Source organism: Sciurus carolinensis, chromosome 4, assembly GCF_902686445.1.
Source record: "Sciurus carolinensis chromosome 4, mSciCar1.2, whole genome shotgun sequence".
Classification (NCBI taxonomy): Eukaryota; Metazoa; Chordata; class Mammalia; order Rodentia; family Sciuridae; genus Sciurus; species Sciurus carolinensis.
Genome location: NC_062216.1, coordinates 111,025,022 through 111,050,854, shown reverse-complemented (window position 1 = coordinate 111,050,854; position 25,833 = coordinate 111,025,022). Strand labels below are relative to the sequence as shown.

General features: G+C 37.2%; 1 protein-coding gene across 1 annotated transcript in view; it reads right to left on the bottom strand.

Moving 5' to 3' along the window:
• Dip2b (disco interacting protein 2 homolog B) overlaps positions 1 to 25,833 on the bottom strand; it is a 240,745-nt gene that overhangs the window by 32,001 nt on the left and 182,911 nt on the right. Inside the window, 13 exon segments of the mRNA XM_047551774.1 lie at positions 1,680 to 1,881; positions 5,659 to 5,773; positions 7,490 to 7,617; positions 10,272 to 10,352; positions 14,163 to 14,299; positions 14,979 to 15,118; positions 15,671 to 15,785; positions 17,075 to 17,194; positions 17,693 to 17,786; positions 19,953 to 20,017; positions 21,199 to 21,301; positions 24,990 to 25,099; positions 25,638 to 25,761. Coding sequence (XP_047407730.1) covers positions 1,680 to 1,881; positions 5,659 to 5,773; positions 7,490 to 7,617; positions 10,272 to 10,352; positions 14,163 to 14,299; positions 14,979 to 15,118; positions 15,671 to 15,785; positions 17,075 to 17,194; positions 17,693 to 17,786; positions 19,953 to 20,017; positions 21,199 to 21,301; positions 24,990 to 25,099; positions 25,638 to 25,761 — 1,534 coding nt within the window.

Sequence of the window (25,833 nt, the reverse complement as noted above, 5' to 3'; positions counted from 1 at the left end):
ATTTGTATGTTTTTCAGTGCTCGGGATTAAACCCTGGGCCTCACACCTACTAAGCACATGTTCTTCCACTGAGCTCTGCTCCCAGTCCCATGTGTTTTTATGTACCTGCCAAATGCCTAGGCAGTTAATGTGTTTGAAAATACTTCTTTTTATACATTTCTTGAATGCCCCTTTAGAACACTAGCATTCCACTAGCAGAAACTAATAAAAATCAAACATCTATACATGCTGTCAATAGCATAAGGGTGGGTGATGAGTTCATAATAACATCTAGATAAACCATTGTGATATGATCTTCAGCTGCCAGACCATTAATTACTGCAAAGCAGAGTACATTAACATCTTAATATCCTGATGATAATAATAATATCCTGGAGAGTCACAGACTTACTTTATACATTCTGGTACATCATGTGTCTCTTTCAGCAAAAGATGTCTTACAGAAATATAATTAAATGCCACACCTTCCCTTCTCTTTCTAATCCTCCCATTTTCATCTTTTCTCAACACATTTGGAGGCTGATGTATACTGTTGTGTGTATACATACACACATGAGTAATCTGGTAATCTACAGAGGCCAGATTTTGGCCTTCATGTGTTTCAGGTATAAACACAAAACTAGGAGTCTTAAAATGAAAAGAAAAGAAAAAAAAAAAAAAAGAAATCAATAAAATTTAATGATTTCATGTTAGATTTACTGCCCCCCCCTTTATTGGACACCCGGGAATGAACCTACTGACACATTAAACTTACAATAATACAGCAATACAGCAAACACAAAACATGCTATTTGTGAATACAATCCAGAAATTTTCTGAATTAAGATTCTACCCCTTAGGGAAGAGAAGAATGAAGGAACTTTGGATAGTATAGAGGAAATTGGGTGGGAGGGGGTCAGGGAACAGAAAGTTAGTGGAATGAGACAGTATTACCCTATGTATATGTATGATTACATGAATGGTGTGAATCTACATTGTGTACAACCATGGAAATGAAAAGCTGTACCCCATTTGTGTACAATGAATCAAAATGCAGTCCGTAAAATTAAAAAATATTTTAATTAAAAAAAAAAAAAAGATTCTACCCCTCAGATGTATTACAGGCTCAAATCAGACTCAACAGCTGAAAAGAAATGAGGGATGAATCTAGGTAAGAGACTCTCAACAGAAAGGCAGTATGTCATCATGCTTCAAAGCAATTTTAGTAATATTAAGTGTGAATTTCAGCTCTACCACTAACTAGCTATGTGACTTTGGGCACTATACTGAATTTTATTATCCTTAGCTGAAGGCAAAATTTTTAGGATCACGTACGTAAAAGGCTTAGTATTTGACATTTAGTAAGCGCTCAATAAATACCAGCTGTTTTTGTTATCGGAATCTTCCTTCATAGAACTTGCTTTATTGTAGTTCTACCAGTGGGATTCTGATCATCTTGACCCATACTTTACACCCAAGGGAAATGGAGACATACTATAGGGAATTACTCAGAAGAGGAGACAAGAAACTCAAAGAAGCATGTTTTGCAGGGTCTCAGTTCTCCTTGCTTTTACTCATTGATGCTATTCATGAGTTGCTGGTCTTTGTAAAGTCTAATTCTAGAAAAAGAATCATTCTGAGGGACTTCAGTTTCTCGAAATCACAATTTTAATGCTATTGATTGTAAGCTAGCATATTACCTGGTTGCTTTTGCCGAGGTTTTGGCAAATTCGTCACACAGGTATGTGGGCACATAAGTATATTGCAAGGATGTAAAGATCCCTCCAGAAAAAGCTGTTTCGTCTGTGATATATGGATCCCTCCTAGTGGAGTTTTTGGCAATGTATTGGCAGGCACCAGAGCAAGACAATAAACTCCCACTTGATGAATGCTATCAATTGCCTAGAAAAATACAAAGAAAATACTCAGTGAGGTTATTTTTATTACAACAGACATACCATTGACATAATCCATTATTTTACTGTAGGGTATTTCTTTATCCATTCTAAGTCTAGAGTCTGGTGGTAGGATCATTAAGCTCTCATATAACTGAAGATCTAAAGATAATCATTAAGATCCCATACATCTTTCAGCTATGACAAAGATTAACAGAAGAGAGGTTAGACACAATCTAAACGGAGAGAGGTGGATACTCTTCACCAAACTCAGTATGTTCCCTCTTAAATGATAATGTCAAAACCTCGAGAATTTATTTTGGTTTTTAAAATCTCTTACCTGTTCAAACATAGCTTAATTAAATAGAGACAAAATATTTTTATTAGGAAAACAAGACTCTCTAAACGGGCCCCCACCTAGCTGATCCACCATGTTACCAAAACTACATTCTGTAGAACATCCAAGGTGAGGCTCATAATGCAATGAGCACTGGAGGCTACATGCTACCCTCAGGGCACTCAAGCCCCAGCCAGGTTGATGTATGCTTACCGAGAGTCAATTGTGCTTATTTCTACACTGTTCATGACAGCTGTTCTAGTTATTGTGTTCACATACTTTAATTAGATATGATATCAACTGATAAGATAAAAATGAAAGAAGAATGAAAGAGTTAGGTTTTTGTAAAGGCATATTAAAGGTGGGCTCCTAAAAAACTACTGCTGATAGGTATGGGCAAGTTAATCCAAAGAGTAAGGGTTATCTATTTTAATTACTTTCTAATACCTATGTTCTTGTTCCAACTTAAAGAAATTAAACCAGAAACTAAAGACAAGCATTTGGGTATCGTCTATGGAAGTAAGTTATATGGAACCCAAACTGGTGCATTCATACATATTACTCTATATCCAATGAACAGACATTTATGCTTTGTGTTAAAATGTAACATGTAAAGAATATTGTAGTTTTATGATTGTCTGCTTTAACATCTTTTTTATTTTTCAGTGATATTTATTTATTTATTTTTGGTACCAGGGATTGAACCCAGCGGCACTTAACCACTGAGCCACATCCCCAGGTCTTTTTATATTTTACTCTGAGACAGGGTCTTGCTTAGTTGCTTAGGGCTTTACTAAGTTCCTAAGGCTGAATCTGAACTTGTGATCCTCCTGCCTCAGCCTCTGGAGTTACTGGGATTACAGTGTGCCTCTGTATCCAACTACATATTTATTTATTGAAATAGGGTCTCACTATGTTACCCAGGCTGATTTCAAACTCCTGGGTTCAGATGATCTTCTTTCTTTATTCTTCTGAGTAGCTGGGACTACCAGGATGCATGATCATGCTCAGTTTCAACAACCTTTTAAAACTGATAAACCATTAATACCATTTCAAAAATATCAGTTAAGAGGCTTCTATTGTACTAACCAAGACCTTATTAAAAAGTACATATAACCTTAGAAGGATAATGAAGTGAGAGTTATAATAAAAGATGGGCAAGGCCTTTTATTAAAACAACTTACAAGGGCAAAGGAATGGATTTGAAACTCACATTCCTCAGATTATCCTACAAGCCAAAAGATGACTGAGAAATAGAAAGTCTAGTAGTTCCTAAGTTGCTGTCTTTTAGAATAAAAAAGTTAGCAAATGTATTGTAAGCAGCCCAGACTTCCCAGTGAAATGACATCATCTGGTAAATCATCTACTGATCACCTTTCCTTAGCAGGTAATGAGTGAGGTACCTCATTTAGACTATACCCCTATACCCAAACATGGGATTAAGCCACCTTTGGCCTCTAACCTCTTTGCTGTCCTTTATCATTCACTATGGATCCAAATGCGTAAGCTGAGAAATCACAAAGGCTGGGGAGATAATGGCCTCTCTCACTTCATATTCAAATCAGATCCCAAATGACTTTTATAAGCATTTGGACTGATAATCTCCCCCCCCCCCCCCGGTGGTGCTGGGGATTGAACCCAGGGCCTTTTTCACGCTAGGCAAGCACTCTACCAACTGAGCTATATTCCCAGCTATGAACCGGTAATTCCTAAAGTGGCTTTCCAGGGAAAAATTTAAATTATTTTGGGAAATTTCAGTTATATTCACTTTTCTATAATAGAAAAAAAGATATACAATTCATAAGATTCTATAATTATGACCCAATGTTCATTTTGAATAAAGTAAGTAGGTTTGTGTTTGTTTGAAAATATTAATGGTATGAAAATAGTCTTCATGTTTGCCTCTTAGCCATATTTCAGAGAATGGCCCAGTCCTACATTCTTCATAGTCTTTTCTGCCTAGTTTATATTCATTAAATTTTCTTTTCTCTGATTTTCTACTAAACAAGCCTATGCTAGACTAACTGATAATTCAGAATCACAGACTCTGAATTTAGAAAGAAATCTTAAAGTCATCTAGTCCTATCACTTGTTTCATGCTTGCATAATTTCTAGAACATTACTAACTGGCATTTAATAAATTCAAATCCTCAGAGAAGTTAGAGACACTGAGAATACTTCCAAATAATATATAAGTTGTTATTATAAAGACAGTCCATACTTCTTTGGATCATCCATCTAACCATCAAATACTTACTGAGCCTACTATGACAGGTGCTAGCATAGTTATCAGGCTCTGGAGACTGAGTAGTTAAAAAAAAAAGAGAGAGAAGTATTGGCCTTCATGGAATCTACAGTAGATATAGAAAACAATAAATGTAACTGTATAAGGTGATAAATGTTTAAAAAAAAAAAAAAGAGTGGGGAAATGGAGTGAAAGGAAATGTTATGCTGGGCATGGTGGTGTACACCTATAATCCCAGCAACTTGGGAGGCTGGGAACGAGGATAGCAAGTTCAATGCCAGCCTTTGCAACTCAGTGAGGCCTAGCTAACTTAGCCAGACTCTAACTCAAGATAAAAAATAAAAAAGGGCTGGGGATACGGCTCAGTAGTTAAACACCCCTGGTTCAATCCCCGGTACCAAAAAGAATAATAAAATAAAAAAAGGAAATCTTAATTAAGATACAGTGGACTTCTCCAATGTTCTTATTGGAGATAATGCGTATGGTCGTTATTTTTGATTCTAATAAGAATCACCATCATTATTTACTGAATACAGGTATTTTATACTTCAATGATCTCACTTAACTCCTTTCAATAGTTCTATAAAAGAGACATTTTATCCCTACTTTACATGTTAGGAGGTTCAGTCACTTGCCTAAGGGCACATATTTGGTAAGGAGATTCAAATTTGTGATTCTAAATGAAGTATAGAGGGTTTTTTTTGACCCTTCAAGCCTGCTCCCCACTAAAAACATCTCCCTTATACTGAGCCCTACGCCATCCTCCTTCCCTCATGGTTTATCTCAATTAGCATCTCCTCTAACTCCATAAAAATAAGAGTAACATCCTACATTTTCTTGGAACCTTCACACTGAGGTGCCACTTATGGCATGTAGCAAGACTATGAACAACTGCTGACAAGTGAATTAATTATTGTGTGGATGTATTCACAAATGGACAGTTAAAACTTTCATACGTAGTAAACACTCAGGCATGGAAGAATGTGCTCCGGCAAGTCAGTTCAATTGTTCTTAGCAACATAGAAAAGTATAATGTGGTCCATAAGGGGAAACGGCATTAATTACCTGATTCTGGTAACAGTACCCAGAATATCTGAGCAGTGATTGGCAAGAAAATCTAAGGTTGCAAATCTGGTTCATCACAGCAAGTGCTAAAGCAGTGGTGGCAGCCACCTCATACCAGTCAAAGCTTGTGTGCTCACCTGCAGCACCCGGCTCATCCACTGGAAGCTGTCTTCTTCAGAGGCATCAGGTCTTTGTTCCGCAACTACCACAATGCGCTCATCATAAAATACAGACACAGAAAACACAGCAATTCTAAGAGAGACAGATCAAACACATCAGACTCCCTTTACAACCAGTCCTACTTGCTTTGCTTAACTGGAATTACAGAGTAGAGACATCCCCCCACACCACCCAGAAAAAAGTAGTTCAGAAAAGACAATGTGCAATCATTACCACCACGATGAGGACAAATTCATTCAAAAACAAGTATTAAGCACCACTGTCATGAATGGTAGAGACATAGTGGTAAATAAGACACAGATCCTGTCTTCATGGAGTATACGTGTTAGACACAGAACAAACCAACAAATATATAATAATGCCATGTTGCGATGTGCACTAGGAAGCACGCTGGGGCAGGGCCCCGGTGGAGTGATATGCAGGTGGTTGGGAAGCGCCTCCCTGGGGAGTGGACACTGGAGCAGAGACCTGAATGAGGTGAGGACGCGAGCCACACGAAGATCTGGAGGAAGAGGATTCCGGGCAGAAGGAACGGAAAGCGAAAAAGTTCTGAGGTAGGGACGAACTTGGCAGGTTTGAGGAACAGCAAGAAGGCCAGTGTGCCTGGAGCAAAGTGGTGAAGCAGAGAGCAGGAGGAGAGTCAGACACAGGCAAGGGCAGATCATGGAGGCCTGGGAGGCTGAAGGAGGGAGGATGGATTTGGTTCTGAATGAGGTCTCCGCTCAAATGTCCCCTTACTAGTGAGGCATTCCCAGACCACCTCATGTAAACTAGCAAGACTCCCACCCAAGTGTTTTTTCTCCACAACATTCACCACCTTCTCACATGTTATCTATTTCCCTGTTTACTTGGTTACTGTTTCCCACAATGAGAATGCGAGGGCAGAGACAAAAGGCAGGAACTTAGTCTATTTTGTTCATCACCATAGCTGAAGCATCTAAAACAGTGGCACATGGTTGGCATCCAATGAATATTTGTTGAATGAATGCATGAAAGAATGGGAACCACCTGGGAGTTGATTATGGTGGTTCACCTGCCTGGCTCCCTTTCTTCCATCCATACCTATTTATTTAACATCTACCATGTGCTAGGCACTGTATTGAGTGCTGGGAATGTAACTACAGGTCTAGTACCCTGTTGAATTCGTATCTTATAAGAAGCTATACCATTATCAAAATCCCACACATTTTAGGAATCAGCTTTTCTTTTTGGTTTCATTAATCGGTCTTATTTCTTTAAAAACTCAAGGGACACCAAGATTGCTTTGAAGATATGTGCTAATTATTATAAATTGCTAAATAAGACATTACAGACATGTAGCAAATATGTTGACTTGCATTAATAAGCAAAGATACCTAACTCTGTCCAAAGAATTTGAAACTATTAGCAGTTATGTGCTATGTCAATCTCCACATTAAACAGTATAATAATTTAATTAAAAACAAGTAAGAAAAACAATAGTTAGATGTAAATTTCTATGGAGCAGCATCTTATCTCCATTTACTTGAATGGCACTACTATATTGAAGAAATGAAGGAAGTTCAAATGTTTTAAAATCCTCTTATAGGATTCAACACAATAATATTTAAAATCTGAAATACAGGATTCAGTTATATCTTATTCCTTTCAATTATATCAAAAAACCCAGATGCTGTGAGATATATATTCAAAGTCAAGCTCCTGCTATATTTAACTAAAAAAATCCCCATCACTTAAAAAGACAATCTACAGAAAACCACTCAAATCACTGCATCACAAGCACTATTATTTGAAACCTATACTACTCACCTTCCTCTATAAACAGTCTTTATTGACTCAACAGCTAATCCAGTAGCAACAATGTCATCAGCATTATGTCTTCGACCACTAACCATTAGTAATCCATCCATTTTTCCAACCACAAACACCAAGCTACCCTGAAAAGTAACAATAATTTACTTTGATTCCCATTATGTAAGTAATAAAACATATTTTACTTCCTGCTTTGAAATAAATCTCATTAAAAAACATCAGATGGGCTGGGTTGTAGCTCAGTGGTAGAGCACTTGCCTAGCATGTGTGAGGCACTGAGTTCAATTCTTAGCATCACGTATACATAAATTAATTAAATAAAGGTCCATCAACAACTAAAAAAAAATAAAATAAAATATGAGAGACACTCTTGCATAAAATGTATGTGGCCCTGGGTTCAATATGATCCTTAGCCACACACACACTCAATCTGCATATCTATACACATAGACATAGATATGCATATAGACACTGATATATGCAGACATATATGTATACACAGATATCTATACATAGATATATAGAGAGATCTATATCTATATATGTATAGATACAGCTATAGATGAAAGAAAACAATGCCACGTTTTATGGATTTTTTTTTTTTTCTTTTGCAGCACTGGGGATGAAACCCAGGAGCACTCTACCACTGAGATACATCCCCAGCTCTTTTTATTATAGGGCAGGGTCTCACTAAGTTACCCAAGTTGACCTCGAACTTGATATCCTCCGGCATCAGTATCCCAAATATCTGGGATTTCAGGTGTGTACCACCATGCCCCGTTCACATTTCATGGATTTTAAGTAAAGTTTTTCACCCTTTGACATCACTGAAGTCAGTGGGGGAAATCAGTGGCAGCTTATAGCCAATAGGGTCTTGCAGTATATTAGAAGGGAATGTATTCTAGGATTCCACGTAAATATAGTTTGTTTTCCCAGCCACAAGTATGTATTAGTTCATCTTCTGTATCTATTCATGGATTGAATGCAGAGGAGAAAAAAATGCATTTACTACTGGAATTAGGAGGAGATTAAAACAGTTTTAATATGAGAATGATTGTTTCATATTTATAAGGATAATGCTATCTCCATTTGAGATGATTAGAAACAGGCTAATAAAAGTCTAAGGAACATTGTAGGAGGTTTTCTTTTCCAGTAAGATAACAAAACAGCAGGAAACTACTATCAGAGTACCCAAAGCATCACTGTGCAAATGCTCTGCCCAGATCCATCTGTAGTAAATTAACTTTTCTCATTCATTATAGAATTCCTAAATGTCTTCAATGATCTAGCAGTTATCTCCCCACATGAAGTCACTTGTTGACTTACTAAGCACAATGTACTACCTTACACTGACTGGACTAAGCAGTAAGACAGAACCTCTATGGTTCAAGAAGCTACTGGACCATTCTACATGACAGAAGAACCAGCCATTTATTACACAGTCTGAAAGCTTTAGTACTGATAAGTAAATAGTGAAACAGTCAGTGTCAGTACCTCACTCTCTATTTCTTCACATTAAGAGAATTTTTAGCTGGGCACGGCTGACAAAAAGGAAGATTGCATTTCAGCCCCTCTTGTAGCAAGGTATAGCCATGGGACTCGTGTGGACCAATGAGATAAAATTAGAAGAGATGCACAGCAGATTTAGGGAACTGTCCTTAGGAAGGAAAGGTTACAGGGTTTCCTTTGTTTATTGGAATGCAGATGTTATAGCTGGAGCTCCATCCTGGACCTCACTAGTGGAGCAACAAGTTAAAAGGAGCTGAGTCTTTGAGAATTTCTGGTGTTGAGTGAAGAAATTCAAGACAGCAGGTATATATTACTATTTCTAGGACAGTCTTTATGCATTCTCCTCCCCCACTACCCATAAATGGTATGGAAGAAATAAAATAAAATTAGATCTTCTCACATAACTTAAAGCATTAAGAGAAGAAAGAAAAGTGTAGGAGATGATTAGAGATTAATGGAGGATATGGCTTCACTAGGATAATGAACTTACAAATAAAATCCTAATTTCCATTACATCATGCAATGCCCCTTGTGACCTGGCTCTCTGTTGTCCTTATGGGTCCATGAAGCTCACTATGAGCCCTTTGAGAACAGGCTTTTCACATCCTAACTGTCTCTGTAAACCTAGCATCTTATAAACACCATTTGCTGAATAACACAGCTTTCATTCAAAGAATTTACTATTATACTCAATGTTGTACTGATAATTTATATGAAAATGGTTTCTAACACTATATGTTACAGTTTTCCTTTACTACTCACACACACTTTGTGTGTGTGTGTAATTGAATCCAGGGCCTCAGGAGTGCCAGGCAAGTGCTCTACCACTCAGCCACACTGCCCACTCCCACACCCTGCTATTGAAGGTAACTTTTTTCCAGCACTCTTTTAACTAACTGCGACAAGTTAATCAAATCAAAGAAAGCATGAGTAAGTACAGTGAGTTTTCTTAGTATCTTAGTCTGAGAGAGTCAAATGAACTTGGGTAATACAAACAACAGTCATTAACAAATTTTATGACATTCTTTTTTTGTACCCAGGATAGAACCTGGGGCACTTAACCACTGAGCTATATCCCCAGCCTTTTTATTTTTTTATGTTGAGACAGGATCTTGCTGAGTTGCTTAGGGCCTCAATAAGTTGCTGCTCTAAGTAGAGACTAAGTGGCAATGTAACACCCTTGGTCTAAAAGGAATTTGTTCTGTACTGTGAATTAATGTCCAAATATTTGAATCAGAAGTATCAAAATTGACATGAAAGCATTACTTACTGGCCCTACAAATCCTAGCAACCCTGATCGGATAAATGGTACATCTCCAACAGGAGAGCCTGCAGAATTCACTGGAATCACCTAAAAGACAAAAGGAAGAAATTTAAAAATTGCACTTTCTTGGAAAATGTATTTGAATTTTAAAAGTCTTATTTTAAAAATTCAGAACATTAACACATACCTGTGGAAAAACTAACCTTACATAATAAATCCAGTAATCCCATCTCCCAGTTTTTCACAGTGCTAGAGATTAAACCCAAGACCTTGTGTATACTAGGCAAGTAAGTGCTCTACCACAGAGCTATATCCTCAGCCTAATCCCATTCCCTTAAGTGATAAACAGTTTGTTGTTTATCTCTCGGTACTTTTAAAAGTTATATCAACATATTCTTTTTTAAAAGGGCTTATATTATATATAGCTTTTTTTTTGGTGGTGGAGATTGGGATTGAACCCAGGGATACTTTACCACTGATCTACATCCCCAGCCTTTTTTATTTTAAGACAGGATTTCATTAAGTTGCTTAGGGTCTCACTAAGTTGTTGAAGCTGGTTTTGAACTTTTGATCCTCCTGCTTTAGCCTCCTGAGTCACTGGGATTACAGGCATGTGCCACTGGGCCTGGCTTATACCATTTTTCCTTCATAAGCTTCTTCATACAATATTATCTTGGATACCCTTCCAAGTTGATAATAACTGATCTAGCCCACTTTGTAAAATAGCTCTGTAATATATCATTTCATAGGGGACAGGACAGCATAATCCCTGGAGTCTTTTGTCACTTACCAGAAAGGTGAACTGTGGGCAAATTCCTTATCTTTTCTGAAACTCAGTTTTTTAATCAGAAAATAGAATTCTCAATGCTTCTATAGGCTTACAGTAAATATTAAGGAATGTAAACAAATTCTGCAGAGATAAGCACAGTGCCTAACTTAAGAGTCAGTTTTCAGAAAATCCTAACTATTGGAATGCAATGTAGTTTTTTATGGGTAGATAAGTCATCCTAATTTTTTACTATAATAAACAATGCTTTAATGAATACTACCGTATATATTTTTATGCATTTTTACAAAAGGCCTAAGTCTTTTCAATTTTTATAGACTTTCCTACAAAATTTATATCAATTAGCACCACCAATACCATATTGGAATGTCTATTTTCCCAATAGCCTACTAAATACTATGTATTATCCATTTTCCCAAACTTTGCCATTCTGGCACAAAAAGATATGCATTTTGTTGTTGTTGCTATTACTGTGGATTGAACCCAAGGCCTTAAGCAATGATTATCAAACAATCTCACTGGGTCACATCCCCAACACTTCATTTTATTTTGAGACAGGTCTCACTATATAGTTGCTAGGATTACAGGCACAAGCCATTATGCCTGCCTCCCATTGTTATTTTAACTGCATTTCTTTATTAGTAATATGGTTAAATTTCTTTTCCTTTGTTTGTTAGCCATTTTAATTTCTTTTGTGAGTAGTATTTTCACACAAATCTTTTCCTTTTTCTAACAGACCCCCCCGCCACACACACACCTCCAGTACTGGGGATTGAACCCTGTGGTAGCACTCTACCTTTAAGCCACATCCCCAGCTCTTTTTTATTATTGTTTTATTTTGAGACAGGGTTTTGCTAAGTTGCTCAGGCTAGCCTCTAACCTGTGATTCTCCTGCCCCATCCTCCTGACTGTCTGGGATTACAGGAATGTACCACTATACCTGGCTTCCCGCTTTTTTTTTTTGGGGGGGGCTGGGGATTGAACCCAGGGCCTTGTGCTTGCAAGGCAAGCACTCTACCAACTGAGCTATATCCCCAGCCTCCCTCTAATTTTTAAGACCTTTTTAAACACGGGGAACAATTACACGAGTTAATATTTGTTGAGTGCCAGGCACAGATTTACTTGTTTTACAGTATGTTAACCCACAAAATAGGATTATTATTTCCACTTTACAGATGAGAAAGTGAGGTGCAGAGTTTCATTTGCCTCAAATCAAACAGTGAGCACGTGGCAGTGATGGAAAATTCATTTGTTGTTCTGATACGTTATAAAACTTTTTCTCCCCAATATGTTACTTTTAAAACACATTTTTATTTTCTGACTAATCATTACTAGATCTTTTGTTCTAGTGAAATATTAATAACTTTAGAAAACTCTTAGGATTTAAAACTGAGATTTTAGTAAAAACAAAAATTGGAAATTTTAATTTATAAAGCCAATAAATTAGTTGCCCCCTCTTTTGATTAGGACTTTATTCTACTTTGCTGTCATTACATTTATACTGGAGGTTTTAAAATTTCTTCATTACTCTGGACCTAACACTTTGAAGTTAAGTCTTGAGAATTCTGGTTAGGCAACTATCCTGTAGAAAGGTAATAAGTATTATTAGAACTTTAAAACACTGCTTAAGGATCTCGTTTTTAGCAAGGAAAATTTAATGAAGGAAAATTATAGGCAATGAGCATGTTCTCCAAGCACTTAAAAACAGGAGAAAAATGGGTGAGGGATGTAGCTTAGTGGCAGGACCCATGCATAACATGTATGGAGCTCTAGGTTCAATCCCTAGCACCACCAAATTTTTAAAAATGAAAGGAAAAGAAATAGAGTGAGATTTAAAATAAGCATAAATAAACTCCAGAGAGGTAATAAGTCACCCATGAAAGTAAACCAAGAAATTGGCAGTAAACATAGTAGTGAATAGTTCACTACTACCCACTCCTGTCAAGGGGAACTAACTGGGCACAACTTTTGCAGGCAGGCCCAAAACAATACTGATGATGATAGTAACAGATATTGAATGAATGACAATATACCATTTTAGGCTGTGTAAACACTAAGATCAGTCAGCCCAGGAGTTCTCAGCCCTTTCAGGCACCACAGCACAGATAACACAGATATGTTTCACACAGGCAGAACTCTCCCACTAGTGATATCTCTTGGTACATAAGTACATGAACTGATTCTCAAGCACACTGACTCTCATAGGTTTCCTGCCATCTTGAGAATCACTAATCTACATTATAGAAAAAAAGTTCAAAGGACTGAAAATGGGCAGCATTCATGTAAGTCCTATCTAGTGTGAAGAGAACACAGTCCATCAGCTTGAGATCTCTGGTCCCTAAAGGTACCCTAAGGCAGGTTAATCCTATTACAGACAATTACCACTGTTGTGATTACCAGACCCATCAGGTGAACAACTCATTATGACTTGGCTTCACAGGCAAAACAGCCTATGAAAGCAATGTGCTGTTCAGTTAGAAAGTGCTAGCTCAACTAGAATATGAGCTCTACTAGGAGCTTTGTTTTGTTTCCAGATGTACCCCAAGCATCTAGAATAGTGCCAGACACATGAAAGGTGCTCAATAAATACCAGTCTAACTGTAAGACTGAAAAACATGAGCAATTTGATCTCCACAACCCAACAGTTCTTCAATTTTAATCAGTGATCTAACATAGCATATGTTACTGTCACTGTACTCTCAAAATTAAACTTTTGAGCTTATAAAAGGAAATTCACCAGAATGAATGTTTTTGTGAGAATTCTTTTCCTTTACTTATCTAACAGATACACAATAGCACCTCCTATGTGTCAGGAGCTGATGTAAGCACTTTATAAACATTAACTTACTTAGTTATCACAATAGCCCTGTGAGGGAGGGACTATTATCACTCGCATTTAAAAAAAAAGAAACTGGGACACAGAAGAAGCTAAACGACTCATGCAAGGTCAGCCAGAAAGTGTTGGAGCCAGGATTTGGCGGTAGGCATCTAGTGCCAGAATACACACTCTCAACCACTATGTTCTCCTATGTCCCATTAGCTAGAGGATCTGTCCCAGTAAAATGTGACCTCATCAAACATTTTCTGGATGATATGTTAATATCATGTACCTCAAATGTATTTTTGGTCACACCAGCAAGGCCAAAGTACATCATGCCTCCAGTTCGGGAGCTAACACAGATTTCTCCAATTTCATCTGTTTTGCAGAGCTGGGGAGGTCCATCTGGTTTCACAATGCACATCATCCCTAATGCACAAAAAATACAGGTAAGAGACAGACTCCAGAAAACCTTTGCAAAATAATAACTTTTATCCTATGGGCCCAGGAGAGTTTCACATTGACTAAGTGGCATTAATAATACTAAATGAGAGAGTGATATAGTTCAGTGGTAGAACACTTGCCTAATGTGCATGAGACCCTGAGTTCGGTTCCCAGCACCATTTAAAAAACAAAAGGAATACCATGAGATATGGTAAAAAAACAAAACAAAACCCTGAAACTATCTGAAATTTAAAGAGGGTGAATATTGGAAAATAACCGCAAAGTTCAAAGAAATAGGTTAAATGAATTAAGTGGTACCCCTAGATAGGTCAAACTCAAAAAGTCATGGAAACAGTATGCACTTTTTGCCAGTTCCAAAGGCTTGGCAATCATAATGAAAACCAGGTAACTCTGATATCACTCAGACCTTAGCTTTCCATGTGAAGAAGTGTAATGGAAGCCTTCACAGTTGATAAATAATATAATACTGTGGAATGGTCAGCATAATTCTAGCTACTTGACTGTTGTTCAAAAGGCTTGGAGAAATGAATTGTCTAAGTTCTGAATTTAGGATTTCTAGTTTTGGACCTCCTGTTTTATCAGGCCTTACTATCTCTGATGACATATCTTTATGAAAATCTAAGTGGTGCTCCTCACAACTTACCACCAGGCATTACATGCCCCACATCCTGGACTGTCAGTGCTGAATTTTTATCTTCAGTATTGACCCGTATTACCCCATAGCTCAGTCCATTCATTGACAGAATAGCTCTTCCTGGCAAAGGAGCTCCTGGAACTCCAGGCCTGGGGGGTAAAAAATCAAGTTTGTCAGGAGACAACCATGAATATGTAGGAACACAAATTTCCTCGGGCTACAAAACAAAAGAAATTCCTTTTTTCTCTACTAAAAATAAACCAAAACATATACCAAAACATAGTCAACCTTCAAACAGGAGGAAAAGCAAAGGAATTGCAAAGGAATTAATTGGTTATTAAGCATATACTGATCTTGGGTAGATTATAAATGTATTTTTCCATACTGATGCCATAATCAAGAACATCCTATTTCTAGTCTAAAATGTTAACTAAAGATTCGGAAGAGCAAAACAACACAGAAAAAGAATTAATTCACATATGTGAAATGAGTATAATTAAACTGTCAGTTCAGTGGATATACTGTGGGCAAGAGCAAGAAAAATAAATGAGATGCTTCCAACTATTTTCCCAAGGTACTTTTTGCTTACAGATTTAAGAAGCAGAAAATTAGTCAGTACCCCCTTTCATCACTGAGTAAAAATTGCACATTTCACCCAAGTTGTAACACATATCAAGAGGATCTTACATCCTGAATAGTACCTGCGGATTGCTACGGTCATGGCTTCAGCAGATGTAGCACATGGACAGATGGCCTCAGGTTTCAGTCCATGGCTTTGGAACAGACTCAGAAAGGCATCACAGGATGACACAGACCCTAATGAGGTGAAAAACATCAAATGGAAGCTGAAATCATAATTGTAATTACTTCAGGAAACTAGTAAAGAGTGGGAAGCTGACATATTTGTTTCTCAAGAGAACTCGCATCATATACCATTTACTCCACACAAATATGCCCACTGCACCTGTGCTGTGGTTTAAAGATTTCAATGATGAATTAGTTCTCATCTAGTCCATTGTCACTAACATTACTTAAAGTTATAACCTGGAATAAGAGTATGCCTACCAAAGTGATCAATATCAGAGTAGCACTGCAGGCAACATGCAGTCAGGTCCTAAGTTAGCAACTCTTCCTGAATTTAACAGGATAGCTATGTATGTGTCTTGGCTTAGTTCTACCTTCTATGAGATATCCTCTGACTTTTTTCTTATTAAGGTCAATCCTGTGTCTGTATTTTAAATCAGGATGACCAACATAATTACTGATAAAAATTCACTTATGACAAAGAGCCAATGTTTTACCTGATTCTATAGTGTGGAGAAACAGGATTTTTGTGCTAACAAGGAAAAGTAGGGCATAATAGTAAGATCTCTACAAGTTTTTGCAAATTCCTTTGCTGCTTAAGAGAATTTATATGAAGTTCACATACTTGGTTAAAACAAATTTGGCAAACCTTTATCTTAGGAATATCCACATTCATATGATAGCAAGAGGATACAAATGAGCAAGGAATAGTCTGAAAGGCTTATAGATTGATCCATTGCTGGCAGTGGTAGCACACATGTGTAATCCCAGCAATTTGGGATGCTGAGGCTGGAGGTTTGTTAAGTTCAAGGCCAGTCCTGGCAACTTAGTGAGGCCCTAAGCAACTCAGTGAGACCTTGTCTCAAAAAATAAAAAAAGGAGCCAGGCATGGTGGCTCACACCTGTAATCCCAGCAACTCGGGAGGTTGAGGCAGGAAGATCGCAAGTTTGAGGCTAGCCTCAGCAACCTAGTGAGGCTCTAAACTTAGCGAGACCCTTTCTCAAAATAAAAAATAAAAAATAAAAAAGGGCTGGAGATGTGCCTCAGTGGTTAAGTGCCTCAGGATTCAATCACTGGTACCAAAAAGTTTTAAATCTAGGTCACGGCGATGGTTGTATAACTCCGTGAAGGTAAGAAAAACACTATATGGTACACTTTAAGTGAATAAGTTTTATGGTATGTGACTTATATTCCAATACAGATGTTGAAAAAAAAAAAAAAAACTCATAGAAAAGAAACAAAAAAACCTAACTCACCAAAGGAAAGGATATTCTGATGCCCACACACCAGAAATACTCACAAGGATTAGCTCCATCAGTTACAATTAACATTCGGAGAGAACTCAGGCTCACATCCCTTTGGTCCCGATGTGCCATCATAGCCCAGTGCAAGTCTCGACATTTTACTAAAGCTACTTTGGCTATAAATTCAAAGGGTTTAAACAAAGTTAGCATACACATTTACTAAATTTGGTATATGTTTAATATACTATAAAATAAACACTTTTATGTATTTTGGGGATTGAAATTCTTACTTGAAGAAAATTATAAAGGTTTCAAAGAGACTGTGTCAACTACTCAGAAGAGGAAAGCAACACATTTAGACAAACGACTGGATATGTAATTATTTGCTCACTGTGACCTCTAAAGAGGTCACAGTATCATAGCCAAGAAAATTCTGGACACCACAGCACACAATATATCTAATTCTTGACTCAAATTTGTGCAAATTCATCTAAATTCTTAAGAAAGAATATCACTGAAAGAGACAACATATGTAATTCTACAATAACTGAGCTTTAACATTTGTTCAGTCATCAAAATGTGTCTCTACAGGGGCAATGCAAAAATTCTCGATATTCCAGAAATTTTAATTCAACCAGTCACATAATTAAAGCTTAGATGTTGTCTGTGTTTACCTTTGTGGGCATGGACTCTTTGGACCCAAGACAGAGGACAGGTCTTCATAACAGAGTAGGGTACGCTAATTGTATGCATCTTATTCATTACATTCTGAAAAGCAAAGAAAGATGAAAGGCAATCAATACCAAATACATCAATTCAGTTAACAATTTTAATTATAGAAGTATTACTCAAACACAATCTTTGAAATACAATCTTTGAGATATTCTGTTTAGGGTTGAATTTCCTTTGATACCTATCTTTAACCTGCTTCTCTCCTCTCTTCCCCAAAGATGATCACAATTATGAATTTGGTAAATATGTATCCTTCCAGTCCTTTTTCAATGCATTATATACATGTATACACATATATAAATTTGTTCCCAAAGAAATATCAAGTATTTTAAATAACTTGCTTTTTTTCTCATTTCAGAGATAAATATACACAAATCAGTGCAACAGTGTTACACAATTCTTTGTTAACTGCTGTGTAGTACTCCAACGTATGGTTATATTGCAATCTAGGCATTTCTCTATTAATAATATATTTTTGCTATTAGAAACAATGTTTCAAGGAAATATCTGTAATCACTTCCCTGGTCTCATGTACAAGTATTTCTCTAGGGTAGAAGATAGAAAAGTAGCACTGCTGGCTGGATAAGAGAGTAGTTGTTTTCTTTTGTTTTGATGCTACTGGGGATTGAACACAGGGGTGGCTTAACCACTGAACCACATCCCCAGCCCTTTTTACTTTTTATTTTGAGATAGGGTCTCGCTAAGTTGCTTAGGGCTTTGCTAAGTTGCTATGGCTGGCTTCGAACTTGTGATCCTCCTGCCTCAGTCTCCCAAGTTGCTGGGATTACAGGCATGCACCACTACTCTTTCTGGTTATGGCAGATGTTTCTTAAATGTTAAGAGATACAGCCAAGGTTCTCCCCAACCCACCAAGTGATTTTGCCATGTTCACACTTGTCACATTCCCCAAAGAGGTGGGTATTACAAAGCAAAAAAAATAATTTTCCCTGTTTCTCACAGGTGCCTGTTCAGTGTCTGGTTAGATAAAGCTAAGGAAGTTGAGGGTCATGCACCTAAACCAAACATATCCAGGGTCCTCTACTGCCACTTAAACCAAACATATCCAGGGTCCCCTGTGCCCAGAGACCCAGCTGGACAGAGAAAGCAAGTTTTGATATTTAGACTGGTCACTAAGCTCACCATCCAGGTGGCCCAAAGAAACCAAGACAGCATTGTAAGATACCACTTGCTTCCTTCCTTCCTCAAGTTTCTAGCTCAGGTGACAAAATCTGGTTTTAGGAAAAAGTACGTTTATAACTAATTCTTCACATTATGAACCTATTTGCATTTGTATCCAAGGGAGGTATTTCCCCTCAACTTCTTGCAAGGTTTTTTTTTTTTAACTTCTGATAAAAAAAGGAAAAGGAAGCCAGGCATGGTGGTGCTCGCCTGTAATCACAGTGGCTCAGAAGGCTGAGACAGGAAGATTGTGAGTTCAAAACCAGCCTCAGCAACTTAGTGAGGCCCTAAGCAACTCAGCAAGATCCTGTTTCTAAATAAAAATACAAAACAGGGCTGGGGGTGTGGCTCAGTGGTCAAGTGCCCCTGAGTTTAATACCAGGTACTAAAAAAAAAAAAAAAGGAAATGGGAAAGAAAAAGAATGAGGCAACAGGAACACTCAAGGAATAAAGTTTTTCCTAATTTAGGAGGTACTGGATGACCTCTTCCTCAGGCTTAATTTTTGACTCTCTGACTTTTGCAGTGTCTAAGGAAGTTGGACGATGCTCCTTGAGTTCCTTTTCAACTCTAGGATCCCATATGTTTTTTCTCTCCTACATGTCAGTTATATAATGTAGTTTTCCCACATGAAATATCACCTCTCTCTATCTCAAGACCCCTATATGTCTATTTGGATGACATTTACCTATCTTTCAAAATCCAACTTAGCTGCTATTTCTTCCATAACAACTGCCTCAATGCCCAGGGTCAGAAGGAAGTCATCTTTTTCTAACAGAGCACATCACCTGTTCCTCAACTGTAGAAAGTATCCCCATCTACCTTATTACTCTCTTCTTTAGGTGGAGCATGTATCTTATGCATAGCAATCATTCCATACATTTCATCCAATGGAAAGGTTAGATGTGCTCAAGAATATATTATTGATCTTCTGGGGGCTTAAATACCAAAGAAACACAGAAATGATCTATGGCTTTAATATTAAGTATAACTTACACTAAAGGCCTTAATTCTAAGTAGCTTACCGCAAACATGCCATGCCACAGCCCAGCATCCTTCTTAAAATCTAAAACATTTACTACTGTTTCTCCTAAAACAGAAAAAAATTAAAAATAAAAAAAGGAAAGAACACAAAAAAACAACCTTAATGTTAAGCAGCAAAATCACATCACTTGCTTCTACTAAACAACTGATTTGGTGCTTTTAGAGAAGTGATTAAGAACTCTCAGGGTCTTTTGACTGCTTAAGGTCCCCATTAACTGGCTGGAGGACTGATAATAGGGTGATGTTATAGGGTCACAGCAGACACTAGAAACTCTGAATCACTTAGGCACTTCTTCCAGGATATTTTTTTCCGAATTGCATAAAGAACATATACTTAATTCTGGAAAATTTGGAATTTCCACAAACATATGTAAAAAATTATGCTCTCAAGAGAAATAAAAATGAGTGTGTGTGTGTGTGTATGCACACACTCTATGTCCATATACATATATGTAAACTTGTAGATAGATTTACATATATGTATCCAACATAACCAAATCAGTGTCCATAGCTCTCTATTCTCTACCTTTTTTTTTTTTGCACTTAAAGACATACTGAAACAATTTTTCCATAGCTTTAATATTTAGGAACATGAGTTTTACTGCCTTGGGGTATAATCCATTATATGAATGCATTATATATAATTTTATCAATTCCTATTTTGGGGCACTTTGATTACTCAAATTACATATATTTTTTAATCAGATAAGAACACTGCTCTAAAATGAACATATATTAATTTGCTGCATTTTTCAAAAGGAAAATAAAACAAGAAAATTAATATTATAAAGAACATTCTAAAGCAAACTGTTGTTATACAATATGTATCAACATATTGAGTTTGACACTACAGAAGCTTACTTGTATTTTAATCTGTACTGCTTAGTTAGCCAAATTTGACTCAGAATATACAGGGTTCTCTATACTCAGGAAAATGGAGAATCCAGAGACCCCCACAGCTAATAAACAGTTGGTTTTAATTAGGGTTTTCTATTTCTGTACTCTAGAAATCATGGTTTGCCTGGAATTTTAGTTCCTTTAAGTTACAGCATATTTGCAAGTAATTTTTGCAAGTGTTTTGAAGAAAACAAAAGCAAACAAAGAATGTGTCTTAGAACATTTCCCTTTGAATTTGGTCATTAAAAGGAATCCAATCACTGAGCATTCGGTTCACAGTCACATGTATCTGAGGCTAACAATGAGGGCAGTCATAGGACGAGGTCTGACCTTCAGAATAATTGCAGGCCTGTGACAGAGCTTGGCAGTGAGACAACATTGCAAGCCGGGACATTGTAACTCCCATTACACTCCCTTCTTTGCTTGTTTTATACTAGAAAAATAAAACAAAAACAAAAATATAAACACAATAAAAGGGGTTACTTTAAATTACAAAAGTACATTCCAAAACCCAAACCCAAGTAAACCATCACAGTGGGCTCAATTTAACTTTCTGAATATAAATAACTAAGGCTTAGTGCTTGGATCCCAAACTCTAATCATATAGAGATAGGATTGGGGAATAACAAAGCTCAACAAATGTATGCATGAAAAAGAAAAAGACTTAAAAGTTTAATTAGTCAATAGTGTGAAGTGGCTGCTAAAAAAGTCAAAAGAATTAAATTGAGCTGCATTAACAGAAGCACAATACCAGATACAGTTGTCCTTCGGTATCCATGTGGGATTAGTTCTAAGACTCCACTCACATACCAGAAACTGAAGATACAGTTTCTTACATATAAAATGATATAGCATTTGCACATAACCTGGCTCTTCTACCTGTAGACTTTATATCATCTCTAGATTACTTATATCTAATACAAGGTAACTGTTAAACAGTTGTTATACTGTATTAAGTAAGGAAGAATAATAAGAAAAAAGTTTTAGTCAGGAGAATCCCAAGTTTGAGGCCAGCCTCAGCAACTTAGCGATACTCTGTCTCAAAATAAAAAAATAAAAAGAGCTGGGTATGTAATTTAATGATAGTATATCCCTGGGTTAAATTCTCACCACTAAAAATAAACAAATGAACATATAAAAGAAAAAGTCTATACATATACATGTTCAGATATGATCTTTTCCTGAATAATTTCAACCATGGTAGGTTGAATCCTTAAGCAGAACTCACCAATGTGGAGTACCAACTATACATGTCAAGCACAACACTGCAGAGTTAAAGGTGTGTGGTTTCTATCCACTGGAAGCACCCAGTTTTGTATGGGGACATCTAGAAATGAACGGTCTATTCATGCCTACAAATCATTTCATTGTAATTTGCTTTTATTCTTAATGCTCCCTTCAAGTCACTTTTTTACCAAGTTCATCAGTTTTTATTTTTCTTTAGGTACCAGGGACTGAACACAGGGGCATTTAGCAGTGAGTCACATCCCCATCCCTTTTGAGTTTTAATTTTAAGACAGGGTCTCACTAATTTGCTTATGGCCTTGCTAAGTTGCTCAGGCTAGCCTATTTGCAATTTTCCTGCCTCAGCCTCTTGAGTCGCTGGGATTATAGGTGTGCCTCACTGTACCCAACTATCAGCTTTATTGTTAAATTGAAAGGACATTTGCAGTCAGGCATGGTGGCAACATGCCTGTAATCCCAGTCACTTGGGAAGCTAAGGCAAGAGGATTGTAAGTTCAACAGCAACCTTGGCAACTGAGTGAGATCCTGTCTGAAAAATAAGAAATAAAAAGGTCTGGGAGACTGGGGATGTAGCTCAGTGACAGAATACCTCTGGGTTTAATCCTCAGTACAGAAAGAAGAGAGAGAGAAAGAGAGAGAGAGAGAGTGAAGAAAAGGGGGGGGGGGCAAGGACTTTTGTCTTTTTTTATACTTTAACCAAAATTTCCTGTACATTTGACTATCTTTTTTTTACACTGTCTCCTTCCTTAGCTTGGGTCATCTTTCCTCTTTTCTAGTTTCCTGTTTCTTCCTCATAGACTCTGATAAGCCCTTAAATGTTGGTGCTCCCTCAGAGTCCAACTCTCCTCCTTCTTCTTTGCACCCTATTCCATCAGGGCAGATGACTCCTCATTTTCTATCTCCACCCAAGCCTCTATTTAGAGATCCAGACTAAGTGTCAAGTGTTCCCCTGGAGGGTCCCTAGTCCTGTGAAACTCCATATAACAAATACTGCATTCATTTTTCCACTTCCACCCATGAAAATTTCTCCTAATGTATTCCCTATCTTGTGAAGGATGCCACCATCAACCCAGGTACCTAAGTCAGAAACCAGAGTCTTTCTTGCCTTATCCCTTTCCAATATGTCTTGCCTGTTCTACTTCCTGTCTTGCAACTCCATCTACTTCCCTTTGTTTCCACTAACACAACCTTGGGCTTATCTAGATAACTGTAAAAAGCTGTTTTTTTTTTCATAACCCAACCAATCTAGATATATCTTATAATGAACTCATTATTACTCTCCTGCTGACAACCCTTCAGTAGATGCCTTTTATCCACACTACTTTAAACTCAGTAGAGTAGAGTCCTGTAGGTAATAAGAGGGTCTCAAGTAAGAATTGCAAGTTAATTCACAAGAACAGGAGCCTAGGGCTGGGGAGATAGCTCAGTTGGTAGAGTGCTTGCTTTGCAAGCATGAGCCCCTGGGTTCAATCCCCAGCACAAAAGAAAAAAAAAAAGAAAGGGAGCCTAGAAATATGGGGTATAGTAGTTCCACATGAGGTCAGAAATCTAAGTAAGGGCTCTCAACGTTTTAGGAGGAACCAACGAAGAAGATTGAAAAGGGATGGTCTGTGAGGTTGAAGAACTGAGAAGGAACAGTCCAGGAAGCCTGTGAGTAGAGTTTAAAGGAGAATGGAACGATAAGCCATGTCAGCATTAAGATATGATATAGATTAAGAGTTGAATACTAAATTTGTTTTTATTTTTTATTTTTGGTACAGGGGATTGAAAGAAAATAATTACTGATTTGCTTATTCATTAATTTAGCAGACAGTTGGTCAGAATATGTCTCAAGCAGGATGGGATGCAGGGGAATGAAAGGTATAGCTTCAGAATTAGACCAGTTTGAGTCCCAGTCTGCGATTTTTATGTCAGATAACATTTTGTCAGTTACTCAAGTTTTATAAGTTTCAGTCTCTTCATCTATAAAGCATGTTTTATAATAAAAGTTCAGACCCAACAAAATAATGCATTTAAAGCATTTAGTCTGGTACCTGGTATACAGCAAGACTTGATTCCACAACTAGATCATTTTGTCATTCAATCAAGTTCCTACACTAACCTTTAATATCAAACTCTCCATCTATCTGTTTCTTCTTGCTCTTTATTTTCCATCTGTTAAACTTGTTCTTTTCAAGCACAGACATTTTCCCTTCTCATTTCTCTATAACCTTATTCCTGACTTACCTGTAAGATCAGCAAATAAATTTCTCGGCTAATAATTATTTCTCAAACCTTTGTACTTCTCTCAAGTTTTTATATAACTTTCTTACATAAAGAATCAATTTCTTTGCTTTTTTTTTTTTTTTTTTTTTTTTTGCGGTACTGGGGACCGAACTCAGGGCCTTGCAAGGCAAGCACTCTACCAGCTGAGCTATCTCCCCAGCCCTGCTGTCTTTTTCTTAAAGGAATATTTATGATAAAAATATTTAAGAACAGAAGATCCACTACAAGGCATTTACAAGCCAAGATAGAACAAAGCAAGAGAATTTTTTTTTTTTTTTGGTGCCATGGATTTAACCAAGAGGCATAACCACTGAGCCCTAGTCCCAGCCCTTTGTATTTTTTATTTTGAGATAGGATCTCACTAAGTTGCTTAGGGCCCTGCGAAATTGCTGAGGCTGGCTTTGAATTTCTATCCTCCTGCCTCAGCCTCCTAAGCTGCTGCAAGTGTAAGTATGCACCACTGCCCCCATTACAGTCCCAGAAGAGGATCTCTTACAATGAAATATGCAACTAATCACTAGCACAATAAAAAGAAAGAAACAAACAAATAAAATCCCTGCAACTCAGGCCAAAGGAAAGAGAGAGAGCATGTATATAGTCTCAGAACTTACCTCAATGTATGCTGGTTCTGTACCAGCAGGAGAGATGTGGGGCTGCCAGTCTTTAGGTGGCTTTGAAAGGTACTTGGAGTCTGTTACAACCCACTTGAGCCGAGGCCAACCTAAATCAAACCCATAGAATAAATTAAATTGCCTAAGCCATCATGGGAGGAGATTGCACTGAATTGGTCATTTTAAATATCAAGAGACCAAATTAATACAATTTTTATAATCAATAAAATACTTAATACAACAGTTCCATATGCTAATTCCAAGACTTGGCATTACCTCAACAATAGGGAGCTCCATTTGGCAGTGGAAGTCCACTGAGGTTAGTTGTTTATCGTCTGTCTCTACATTTAGCTTTAATGTACAGAGTGGTAACTTTTTTCAACCAGAACCATAAAGGTTAAGAGTATGGAATCAGATTAGGGTTCAAACTGCTGTTCTGTTATTTATTAGTTGTAACTTTGGATATATTACTTAATCTGTTTCTCAGTTTCTTTACCTGAAAATGGGGATAATAATGGTACCTACTTAATAAGATTGTGAGAATTAAGTAAGAAAATATATGTAAAGTACTTAGCTGTTACTAAGTGAAAACATTAATTAAAGCATTCAGTTTTAACTTTCAACTAATCATCTGGGTGTATTACTCGCCTTTAAACTGCACAATTTCTCCATTCTGTGTTTTTGGCAGGCCCTTTAGACAAACTTCACTGGTTAGAGCTAAGGCAATACCACAGCTTCCTAGCAAGAAGCCAATCTGCTGACCTCCGGCATCCTGTGGAGGAAAGATATGAGCACAGTAGGGGAGTGAATGTGAGCACACCATGCCCCAAATCTAGCACTTCAT